The sequence below is a fragment of the Calliphora vicina genome, chromosome 2, assembly GCF_958450345.1.
Source record: "Calliphora vicina chromosome 2, idCalVici1.1, whole genome shotgun sequence".
NCBI lineage: Eukaryota > Metazoa > Arthropoda > Insecta > Diptera > Calliphoridae > Calliphora > Calliphora vicina.
In genome coordinates, this window is record NC_088781.1 from 41,883,187 (window position 1) to 41,896,709 (window position 13,523).

A 13,523-nucleotide genomic window follows, 5' to 3' on the forward strand; every position below is an offset into this window, starting at 1 on the left:
ACTATCCATCTGAAATAATGGATGGATATTTGAACCCATCGTAATATCAGGATTCCAATAAATTTGACTTTTTTGAAAAAATAAATCTGGAGAGGATTTTTGGCCATTATGGAAATTAGGAAAAGGGCTCGGATATGACACTATATAGAAATGGTAGTCCTAGGGTCACTGAATGGAACTGTGGTAGTGGGATATCTGAAATAATTTTGGGATTCCAATAAATTTGAGTTTTGTGAAAAAATAAATCTGGAGAGGATTTTTGGACATTATGGAAATTAGGAAAAGGGCTCGGATATGACACTATATAGAAATGGTAGTCCTAGGGTCACTTAATGGAACTGTGGTAGTGGGATATCTGAAATAATTTTAGGATTCCAATAAATTTGAGTTTTTGTTTTTAAATGCCTGAAATACATAATTATAAAATTCAAATAAATTTGAGTTAAGAAAAATACAATATACGTTTTATGGAATTCTTGTAATTTTTGTTATTTAAGAAACATTTTATTATGATTATAAACAATAAAAAACATTTCTGGTAAAATATATTAATATCTAATAAAATTCTAGTAAAATATGTACATCTATTAGTACCTATTATTTACTGAAAGTCAGTTCCATTCAGTGACCCTAGGACTACCATTTCTATATAGTGTCATATCCGAGCCCTTTTCCTAATTTCCATAATGGCCAAAAATCCTCTCCAGATTTATTTTTTCACAAAACTCAAATTTATTGGAATCCCAAAATTATTTCAGATATCCCACTACCACAGTTCCATTCAGTGACCCTAGGACTACCATTTCTATATAGTGTCATATCCGAGCCCTTTTCCTAATTTCCATAATGGCCAAAAATCCTCTCCAGATTTATTTTTTCACAAAACTCAAATTTATTGGAATCCCAAAATTATTTCAGATATCCCACTACCACAGTTCCATTCAGTGACCCTAGGACTACCATTTCTATATAGTGTCATATCCGAGCCCTTTTCCTAATTTCCATAATGGCCAAAAATCCTCTCCAGATTTATTTTTTCACAAAACTCAAATTTATTGGAATCCCAAAATTATTTCAGATATCCCACTACCACAGTTCCATTCAGTGACCCTAGGACTACCATTTCTATATAGTGTCATATCCGAGCCCTTTTCCTAATTTCCATAATGGCCAAAAATCCTCTCCAGATTTATTTTTTCACAAAACTCAAATTTATTGGAATCCCAAAATTATTTCAGATATCCCACTACCACAGTTCCATTCAGTGACCCTAGGACTACCATTTCTATATAGTGTCATATCCGAGCCCTTTTCCTAATTTCCATAATGGCCAAAAATCCTCTCCAGATTTATTTTTTCACAAAACTCAAATTTATTGGAATCCCAAAATTATTTCAGATATCCCACTACCACAGTTCCATTCAGTGACCCTAGGACTACCATTTCTATATAGTGTCATATCCGAGCCCTTTTCCTAATTTCCATAATGGCCAAAAATCCTCTCCAGATTTATTTTTTCAAAAAAGTCAAATTTATTGGAATCCTGATATTACGATGGGTTCAAATATCCATCCATTATTTCAGATGGATAGTTTTTTTTTAATTTTTTCCATTTTTTTCTTATTCTGAAATTATTTCAGATATTGTAGGTATAAATTTGTTTATTATAATTCAAGTATTATGACTGTTAAGTGATTAACAGTGCTCTGTTAACTGCAAAATGGGCTGAGCTAAAATATGTGGTTTAGGTCTGTGCTAAATAAATTTAAATTTATCTTCACACACATATATAAATTATGTATATTTTTGTTTAACATGTGCTTGGCCTTATTTTGGTTTTAGCCGTTATTCGAATATTATTTCAATTACAGCAATCTGAAAAGGGTTTTCAAATTCAATACGACATTTTAAATGAATTTCTATATTTTTTGAATGGATGTGAATTAATTAAAACTGGATTAGTTAACTTCATATTAGTCGCAAATCGTATCGTATAAATTTATTCAATTAGATTATTATGAGCAGCACGATACGAATTTAAAAATGACTAAACATGTATTTGGTACCAGGCGTCAGATTTGAAGTATTTACACTGGCGTTGCCAAATTCTATAAACAGAGCGTTGCCAAAATTAAGCCACATTTTATGTTTACAATCTATGTGTATTTATTTTAAAATCTTAAAATTAACACAAAAGGAAAGAAGTTCGCTTCGGTTTGATAAATATAATTAATTTCCATTCTGCTCTCCTATAAATAACAATATTTTATTAAATTTAATTATTTGCTGTGTGCAAATATGGTTGGTTTTTTGCTTTTAAGACAGGTTATCAAAAAATTACATTTGACCAGATTGTGGTTAATCATGTGCAATCATTTGTTGTGTGTGCGATGCTTTTTTTTCAATTCCCATTTATTATTATTTATAAAGGTAATTTTGCGGTTTATGGTACAACTACGCAGCAACAGCGTATATTGATATTGTGGATAGTAAAAGTGTAAATTTAGCTAATGATTATACAAAATACAAATTCAAATAGCAATAAAAAGCTTCAAGTCTATGAAAATGCTAACCATTCCTTAGTTACTATGACTGCGGCACCTACAATGTCACTCTATGGAAATGACTGTCTGTTTAAACCCTATTAATTGCTTAATTAAAACTTTTAACAATATGCCAATTTGTATCAATATTTAATTATAACAACTTTGTGTATTCGAATTTTATTAGCCTTAAGTAGCAAAATTAATATATTAAACAAAGATTTTGAAATATCTTAAATAAATATAGTTGTATTACAAGCATTAGAATTTCTCTTAACACAGAAGACTGTTAAACATAACAAAATTATTGTTTAATAACTTAATTATTTTAAGCACTTCTGTTGGCAACACAACTGGTTTAATAATAAGATAAATAAACAAATATAAACTTTTAATTAAAATAGTAATGTTGTAAAGAAAATAGAGCATTGGCTATGCAACAATTAAAATTTGTTAATACAGTGGGGTAAACAGAAAAGGGTGATTATGAGGAAATATGTTGGCATTTTAATGGTTTATGTGAGGTAGAAATAATAAGAAAATTTTACAATAATTGAATTTAAAAATTAATAAAATTAGTTTTAAATTACTAATTTTACATTGGCTTATGTAATTAGGAATTGCCAACTATCTGTTGGGAGAACGAAGAAAGATAGCGCCAATATTTACTTTTTCAACTTATTGCATTATTTTATTTTAGAAACATTAACATATTGTTATCACTTTGGTTTGCACTTCGTTTCGTTTTCAAAATTAAAGACAATTTTCTTTAATAAACTGGAAATTTTGAATGAAACTAAAATGAAGATGAACCTCCATAGAAGCTTGATTAAAAATATTCCCATTTAATATCATATTAAATTGAAGTCTGTAATTGATACTATTTTGCTGCTTTTATCATTCTTGGAAATCATGATTGATTTACTAATTAATCAGAAAATATAAATCGAACATTATATATGTACATTTATAAATAAATGAAATTAGTTTTAAACTACTTATTTCTCAAAAGTATTAAATTTATAAATGTCTGCAATTATTTGGCCAATGCAACTATGAGTTGCCAACTGTTTGTTGTGAGAGAGCATCAATATTTACTTGCTTCTAAACATAAACAAAACAATAAAATATTGATATTACTTTTGTTTGGAACTTTATAAATTTTATAGATTTTTCAAATAAAATTAAAATATATTTTAGAAAATAAGCTATTGTAAGTAATGAATCAAGTACCAAGAAAAAATAATTAATAAAATATAAACATTGATTGAAGCTAGTTTAAAACGATTCCCATTTAACAACTTATCTAATTCATTTCCGTAATTTATCATGCTTAGAAATCATAATCAAAATATAAATCGAATATTATATGTATTTATGTATAAATAAATGTAATTAGTTGTAAACTACTTATTTCTCAAAAGTATTAAAACTTAAAATGTCTGACATGTTCAGATCTGGACCAGGGTACTAGGGAACGGGGCTAAGACCTCCGATTTGTCACTGCTACAGGCTAATATGTGAAAGATTTCGTTATTCCACCAACCAATCCCGGATTGTTAAGTGCCCAAGGAATTTTGCCCAAAACTGGATGCAAAGGCAACCAAAACACTAATTGGGTTGGATAGTTGTAGTCTCAGAATTCTGGTAGAAGTAATAGCCGATCACTGCTCAATTGGGGCCTTAATAGGTAAATGGGATAATAGCACACAGGACTTTTGTAGGGTGTGTGGAGATGTAGAGCAGTTGGAGACTGTAGAGCACATTATGTGCAACTGTCCGGGACTACAGAGTCATCGATTTAAATGGCTAGGTAGGTAACAGATTTCTAAATGAACTTGGGAGTGTTGCTGGCTGAAAATTGAGTGAATTAAAATCCATAACCAATTTTTCCTTTTTATGCAGATTTGGATTTTTCCTTTTGTTTCTTCTTTTGCTATCTCTAAGACAATACATTTCTTCTTCTTTCTTTTCTTCATGTCCCCCTTTCGTAATTGTTTACATTTATTTGTCCATGCCATTATGAATTGCCAACTGTTTGTTGTGAGAGCGAAGAAAGAGTGCATCAATATTTACTTGCTCAACTTGTTTATAAACATAAACAAAACACTATAGAAAGTAGTAGAAATAATAAAATTGATATTGCTTATATTTAGAACTTATTTCAATAAATTTAACAGATCTTTTAAATTAAAATTAAAAGATATTTGACTTATATGTCCTTTTTTCGGGACACATTTTTTATTACCCATTTCGTATTTTTTTGTGGAAATAGCACTGGACTTAGACTTAGTTGTATTTCAAGAGGACATTATTAGTGTAGGGCATACTAATATTGACTGAACTATGTAATTAATGTAAATTTAAAGAATTTTCCATTTATAATAACTCAGTAATTAATATTTCAAGGCTTATTGATAGACAGTTTAATAAACATTTTAAATAACTTTTGATGCTTTAAGTCTACTAAAATGATGTTTAATTTAAAATGAAACATATGTAAGCCTTGTCTTATTTATATAATAACAATTTGATACTATATAAATAACTAAAGGTCTATTCTTACAAATGCCTTAAACTCTAGCACAGAATTGTTATAAGTTTTATATTTAAAAAATTATTTACGTTTTGAAATTTACATTCAGTTAACAATATTTTAATTACAATAACTAAATCATAATTTATATTTAATGACCATTATGTATATATACTCGTATCACAAATGAAATAAACATAAAAAAAGCTAAAAGTATTTGCCAAAGGATTAAAATATGTTTGTAATTTAAAAATATTTAAGCCTTTGTAATTAGTTCTATATCATACACACATATTTTAATATCAATTTTGCATTAAAATATTAAATTTGAAACAATTTTAATTAAAATCAAAGAATATTTGTATTAAAGAATGAAATAAATGAAATAAATTTGATTTAGTAACTAACTTTTTAATTACTTATTTAAGAAATATACAATGTGTATCATTTGGGTGGTTAAATATATAAGGAAGATTGAAAATCTATTGCTTTATTGTATAACACAATATTCTAAGATTTTCATAGATTCATATTACTTTTGGAGTAAAATTTAAATAATAGATATTTTCTCATTGATTGAGGAATACAAACATATATTGAAAATGAAGTAGTTTAAGAATAGAATTTAATGTTATTTGTAGACAATATTTACCAAAAACCTAATTATAAACTATTTTGTTTAGGCCCTCCCCTTTAAATTAAGCTATAAACTTGATATTACTAATTAATATTAATCATACGTTTAGTTGTACAGCACTCAAAACTAATTCTTCATTACTCATACGCCTCCTACCATAATTATACCTTTGAAAATTGCTTTTTGAATGCTAATTTATAATAATTAAATGCTTTCTATTTGACCATCTATTACAGCAAGGTTAAAAACCTTTATATAAACACACAAAATGTCCTGTTTCTTTACAAATGATTCATACAAATGCTAGGCAAAGCCAAAATGTAAAATAAAAAATTGACAACAAAAGAAAACTATTTTCAACTATTTCCTTTGTTAAAACACAGTGGTCAATATAGAGCATTTCATATATACAAAAAAACTAAGAATAAATCTATATAAATTAAATAAAACTTACAAATGGCGGATGCATGTGTCCTTGGCCGGCATGTAGTTGCTGATATTGTTGCGGCGACAATACCACATGTGTCAACGTGCCACTTTCATTGACATATGGCTGCATTACCTGGCCCTGAGGTACTTGCACGGGTACCGGCATTGGTGGTGGTGGCGGACGATTTTGTGAAACCATTTGTACGGTTGCAGGACCTGCAAGGAGACAAAAACAGAAAAACATTTGAAATTGCTATAATAAAAAAAGATACTTGGAGTATGTCCGAAAAGAAAGTTAAAGCTTTTTAGCTTTAATTTTTGTCTTTCTTTTTGGTTTGCCTTTGTGTGTAAGTATATAATGTCTTTGTATATTTGTATTTATCTATTAAATTTATAAAATATAACTAAAGAGCCAACTTTATGGCGTCATTTGATTTTTTTTATATTTTTTTTGTCTGCTTGTAGCTTTCCTTCTTGTTCAATCTTTTGTGTGTTCTTATGATTTTCCTACGATGAATGTTTCTTTTTTTGGGGGGAAAATTTGGGTTGAGGGTTGAGATTTTAATGCTGGAATCTTTAATAATCAAGGGTTTGTTGTTTTTGGCCAAGTGTATGTGTGTTTTGAGTTCATCCTGGAATGGTTTGTTTCACTCATGTGTAAGCATGGTACTCACACTAACTACATCTAATACTTGGCTATAAGGGGAGTTTTGTATTAAATTAAATTTTATCAGGATTGCAGCTTTATCAACATATTTGTGTCTATGGAGGCTAGGTGAAATCATGGATATATGTATATTGCCCAGTTTCAATACCAAAAAAACCTTAGCAACAGAGAGTATTTTCAGGCAGCTAGCTCCTTTCGTTTGGGCCCTATCGTGTTTTCAACAGACGGACGGACACAGCTAGGTCACGTTAGAATCTCATGAGGTCCCAGGATTTATATAGTTTTTGGTTCTACGACCAATATTTCGATATGTTACAAACGGAATAAATTTGATTTGATTTTATATACATTTTTTGATAAATTTACTTTCGATTTCACTCATAAACTTTAACAATTTCTCAAAAAGTATTCAAAGAAAATATTCGAACCTGCTTAAATATAAAACTCCCTCTTCTAAATGTGTATATCCTTGTAAAAGTACGTCTATATGATATATAAGAGTATTGTGTTGAGTTAAGGATGCATGAAGACAATAAGAAAAACATATAGAAGAGAAACAAAAATATATCTGATGAAGAAAACAAAAAAATAAAAACCATGTGCTTTTTGGTAACTCATATGTCTGTCACTCATTTTTTGCCCCGTCCAACATTATTTATAAGCACAAGCAGCTTCTTCTCTATTGATTTTTTTTTTGCTTTTCTTCATCTTTTTCAATTCCATTTGGCCAATACAACATGTTTTATAAACATGAGTTACATTAAACTGGATACAAAATGTGACAAGAAAAATAAATAAAAAAAATAAAGAAAATATTTACTGAAAAATTCAATTTATCTTGTAGAGATTTTAACACTTTTCTTTCTCTAATACGTGAGTTTCAATATTAATTAAAATTGAGCTCTACATATGCTATATGTTTATAACAGTCTTGAAAATTAATCACTACATTTGAAACCTTTAAACAGAAAACTGATTAAAGCATTTGAACAAGGAAATATCCTAGCAATATGCTTCAATTTGGTTTACAGTTTAATTCCTTAGAGTATACTATACTATTTATACAATAAGCAATTTGCGGAGGTATGTTCATATGTATGCTATGTATTAAGAAAGCTCACACGAATTTGAATTATTCATGTGATTAAAACACAAGTATACTTTAAGGGATTTTGTTTATTATTGCTGAAATTAGTGGCTGTTTTATGTAATGTTAAAATAGTTTACTTTACCTAATGCAAATAAGGTTTTTAATGTATAGTATACTTAAAGTTTTTAATTTCTAGCAGCTTAAATAGTAAATGAAGCTATAGAAAGCGTATAAGGTTTTATAATAAGTAATTAATTTTTCATTATTACCACAATATTTTCAAAGGTAAAGCTACAAATTTAAAAGGTATGAACACTAGTAATTTTAACATCCTAAAAGTATGCTTTAAAATTTGAATTCAGAGCAATCAGTGATGTATGTATGTAGTCGTAAATGAAAATCACATTACCACGCATGGTGAGGGTATACAAATACAGCCCAATTACGAATAAATAATTCCCTGGGAGTTTTTATTCATAATTGCGCTGATAATATTTAAACCCCTTCAGAATGTTAAATCAATAACTTTTTTTTAATTTTTTCTATATTTTCAAAGTTAAAGGTACAAATTTAAAAGCTTTGAACACTAGTAATTTAATAACCCTAAAAGTATGCTCTAAAATGTGTATTTAGATATTATTGAAAGTATTCTATTATAAATTCATTCTTTAAAATATTTATTTTTTTAATATTAATTTTAACTTCTATAGTCTTTCATATTAAATTTTTTAAATATATAAATTTCAAAGTGTCACATTCAACTAATTACAATATACTACATATACTTTTCATTCATTTTATTATCACCTAAAAAGTATGCTTTATAAAATGAAATGAAATTAAATGCAATGTTTGCAGATTCTTTCTTTATTTTCATATTATTTCATTTTAGTTTTCTATCTAATTATGCTTTTCTAACCATCTGCCATCCATCTAAACTAGTGTGTAGTATGTTGCCACGTACAACCATGTGTATGCATGTATGTGGACGTGTGTGTAAAGCAACTTAACTCCTTAAAGTATACAATTATATATTCACAGAAACTAGCACAACATTTGTTTCTCTCCCACTACACTGAGATTTTCAAAATGTTCAACATTTTTATCTCGTTTCATAATTTTTGTAGTTTCTAGTTTTTCTACGAATATTTTTCTGCACTTTTCAAAAAAAAAAGAAGAAAAACTATATGTATCACCAACAAAATGTCTTTTTAAATACTTGCATATGTTTACGAGTATTTCATAAACCAAGCAGTAGGAAAATAAAACTACAGAATAGCTTGAAAACATACTTTTGTATAGAAAATAAAGAAACAATTTCAAAACATCCACACACACGGTATAAGCAACACAGATGTGTTAGAGAGATATCATGTCATAATTTTATGACAAATTTAAAAGAAATTTAAACTGTTTAAAATGATACAGAAAGGGGTTTTTGTTGAGGTACAAGGAATCAAATTATGTGTGCTTAAAATAAAAGTCATTTTTGACGAATTTCTAAAATATTGTTTAATAAAAATTTAAACCTAATTGTAATATTAAACACTTGAGGCTAAGTGAGCAGTATCTACATTAGGGTGGCCCTTAATAAACGAAAGTTGGATTTTGGCCATTCTCACCCTCCAGTTTGGTGAACATTAGTAAAAAAATCATCCTGAAAAAATTTTAAGTAAATCGGTTGGGGATAAGACGTGCCGCAAGCCCTCTGAAGTTTTGAGATGCATTTACAAGGGGAAAAAATGCATTTTTTTCAGTTTTTGTAAAAATTTTGTCATTAAAAAATTACTTTTGCAATTTAATTTAAAAGAATGGAAATGTGTACGTAATTGTCGTTCTAATGAGACATAAAAAACAGAAATTGGTCAAAAAATTTTAAAGTTATTAAAAATTCGCCAGGCCATTAACGTGTCTCAGGCAACTAGAATAAGAAAGGTAGGAACAAAATTAACATATTTTGATAAATATTGAAATTAAAGCTCATTTTTACTTAAAATATGTCCATATTTACTTGTATATGAGTTTTTGTCTTCGTAATATACCGCTAACCTATTCTTAGGTATGAACAAAAAAATTAATTTTTTTAACGGCAGTTTCAAAACTCCATTTTCAAATTTTTAAAAATTTTGTTAAATAAATTTCAGAATTTTTTGATCATCTCATTGGGATTTATTAAGAATATAATTGGGAATAAAAATGTGAAAAAATTATGAAAATATCTCTTATAGTTTTTCCGTACCTGCGATTTAAATTTTGAAATTTTCCAGAAAAACCAATTATTTGGCAATTTTTAGGCGAATGAGCTCTATTTCCTTACTGTTATGAATTTTAAGCAAAACTTATTGAGAATATTATAGTACAGATAATTCTAAATATACTCTGGAACTTTTAATGTAAACAATACTATCAGATTTCAACATAGATAGAGAGTTCATTATATGTTTTTATCAATCATGTGTCATGTTCTTTTTATGCCGAATACTGATTGAAAAACAAATTTTGGTGAGAAATTGGTGAATAAATCAAGGTAGTCGCGGTTTTTTGCTTATATCTCAGCTGTTTGTGGTCCGATTTTGTGGATTTTAATTAGCCATCTATGTTGGACTATATTGGACATACTGATGTATAAATCATGAATGGATTATGTGTATCAATATTACATGCAGTTATCTAACTATGGACCAGCAACTGATTTTGGAACGAAAAGCATAATAAGAGCTAATAACGGGGTCTAAAAACTTTATTCAAAGCAAATATATTGAGGTTAGAAAAAAGAAGTGCTTGGACATTTATATACCAAGACGGATGAGTACGTTAATTTTAATTAAAATATAACTCATTCGACTGTTAGGCCTCAGTACAGACGCCACTTTATATCAATAAAAAGTTTCAGACTTTTCAAGAAAATCCATTATTTTTAAAAATTAGTATAAATATGGATTTTAGAACAAGATTTGGTACAAAATTAAGTTTTTAGTACAAAACGTAGTTTTTAGTACCAAATGTGGTTTTTAGTACAAAACGTAGTTTTTAGTACAAAAAGAAGTTTTTAGTACAAAACTTAGTTTTTAGTACAAAACGTAGTTTTTATTACAAAACGTAGTTTTTATTACAAAAAGTAGTTTTTATTACAAAAAGTAGTTTTTAGTACAAAACGTAGTTTTTAGTACAAAATTAAGTTTTTAGTACAAAACGTAGTTTTTAGTACAAAACGTAGTTTTTAGTACGAAACATAGTTTTTAGTACAAACGTAAACGAAGTATTTAGTACAAAACGTAGCTTTTAGTGCAAAATGTTGTTTTCAGTACAAAAATAAGGTTTTTAGTACAAAATTAAGTTTTTAGTAAAAAAAGTAGTTTTTAGTACAAAACATTGTTTTTAGTACAAAACTTAGTTTTTAGTATAAAACGTAGTTTTTAGTACAAAAAGTAATTTTTAGTACAAAACTTAGTTTTTAGTACAAAACTTAGTTTTTAGTACACAGCGTCGATTTTAGTAAAAAACTTGATTTTCTTTACAGAGCGTAATCATTCTCTTAACGCCATGGATATTTGACCTTGGTGTCGATTCGGGCTCACATACGTTCTTTAAGGATTTCGTAATGGATCCATTTTTCATCGCAAGCAATGATTCTGTACAAAAATGATTTTATTTTATAGAGCTCAAGCTTCATTTCGGACATGCATAATCGTCTTTATGACGATTATGCATGTCCGAATATAATTTCGCCATCCAGCCATTAGAGCAACAGTTATCGATCAATTTGAAGTACCTCGCCTTATTTGTAAGCCAGAAAGTTACTCTATTAAACAGAGATATTAAACACCAAACAAGGATCCTTTTCATTTACTTACAGCATTGATTTCAGTCATAATAACTTCATTTTATTTCCACTCATTAAAAAGAAATTCTGAGATCAAGGTTTTTGACATATTTCTTTCGGAGTGAAAAATAAGCATCAACATTTTATTTAAATACATCTAAGCAAATTTATTGAAATCTTTATAAAAAGGATTTTGAAATACATTTTCTATTAATACAAGTAGTACCTTTAATAGCAGTAAATGTTTAAATTTCTTTAAATAATAATAAAATGAAGAACAGGTTATAATAACTACAACACAAATTTCTTAAACCCCATCCCTAAAAACTCTTTTAAAGAAAACAAGAAAAAAACTACTGCCTATTATAAGGCGCTTAAGATTGAAGGTTATGTAAACAAAAACAAATTATAAAAAGAGTATATTCAAATTCGCTTAAGCTAAAATATCTAACACTTTTAAATGCTTTTATGAAGCGAGAAGATGAAAAAAAATAAAACAAACAAGAATAAATTGAAATCTTAAATAACACTAACACCGAGCGACACTAACTAACACCAATGTAAACTAAATAAAAACCAAAAAAATAGAAGAAAAAAAAAAGTATATGAAAAATATGTTGTTAACAAAAATGTCAAGTTAATATAATGCTACACATGCACACCTAAATTTATTAACACACATACATGTATATAGAAATTTCCACACACACATGTATTAATATATAAATATATTAACTCAGCAGGAAAAATTGCTAGGGCTTCTCAATGTAGGCCTTCTGAGAGAACTGTCTATAAGTTCCGATATTCATTCCACTTAGGTTTAACAAATTTTTATTTAAAAATCAAACATGTTATCTCTCTATAATATAATTCATTATTATAAATCGTTACATAAATTCTGGATTTATGGTACAAAATCAAATAAAACTTTATGTTGTGGAGTTCGCTGCAGGTCTCCTTAAGGCCTTTAGAAAGGCCACTTTACTGCATATTTTATCCGCTGAAAAGGATCATAAGGATGTCTTAGTTGTAGTGTAGGTAGCTGTGGCATTTCTATACATGTAAGGATTAACATACCCTTAGTCGAGATTATTTAGCGGCAAAATGTATTCAAACACACACATATTCATTCACATATTTTTCATACTTTCGGTTTAACTTTTTGACATGAATTTTTATGTATGCTAGAATTTTTTTGTATAGTTTTATTTTGTGGGTTAGCAGCAACAACTTGTAATATACAAAAAAATAATTTCCCCTTAGATTTTTCTTCCATATTTCTTTAAACATATTGTATATTTCTTATTTTTCTAGTATCCGTATTTATGTAAATTTCTCGCCCGCAAGAAAAGAAAAGGGTTCTATTATTTAAAACAGTATAAGCAGAATGCTATTAAAAGCAAATATTTTATAAAAATTTAAGAAACTTTTGTTAAGTATTTAAACTAGTACTTTATGCAAAACATACATATAATAAATATTTGTAACAATATAAGTATATTCTCCTTAAAGCATACACTATATTGCTAAACATATTTGCCCCTCAAAGCAGGCAACATAAACAAAACTTTTTTTTTTACAAATATCGAAATATAAGTATTATATTGAATAAGTATGTATACAAATATTTTATTTTTCTTATTTTTTTTTAAATTACATATTCATATTTTTTTTCTATAATAACTATTTACTTAGAAAAAGTATTGTTGTGCAAGAAATGGAAAAGTTTAAAGTAAAATATTGAGAAAAATAAGTTTTAAAAATGTTTTATATATTTTTATCCAGCTTTAAGTTTGAC

General features: G+C 27.7%; 1 protein-coding gene across 2 annotated transcripts in view; it reads right to left on the reverse strand.

Annotated features, from left to right (window-relative positions):
* LOC135951934 (fibronectin type-III domain-containing protein 3A-like) overlaps positions 1-13,523 on the reverse strand; it is a 387,209-nt gene that overhangs the window by 21,486 nt on the left and 352,200 nt on the right. For both annotated transcript variants that reach the window (XM_065501687.1, XM_065501688.1), the window contains exon 3: positions 6,171-6,361. In XM_065501687.1, coding sequence (XP_065357759.1) covers positions 6,171-6,361 — 191 coding nt within the window. The remainder of the gene's footprint in view (positions 1-6,170; positions 6,362-13,523) is intronic.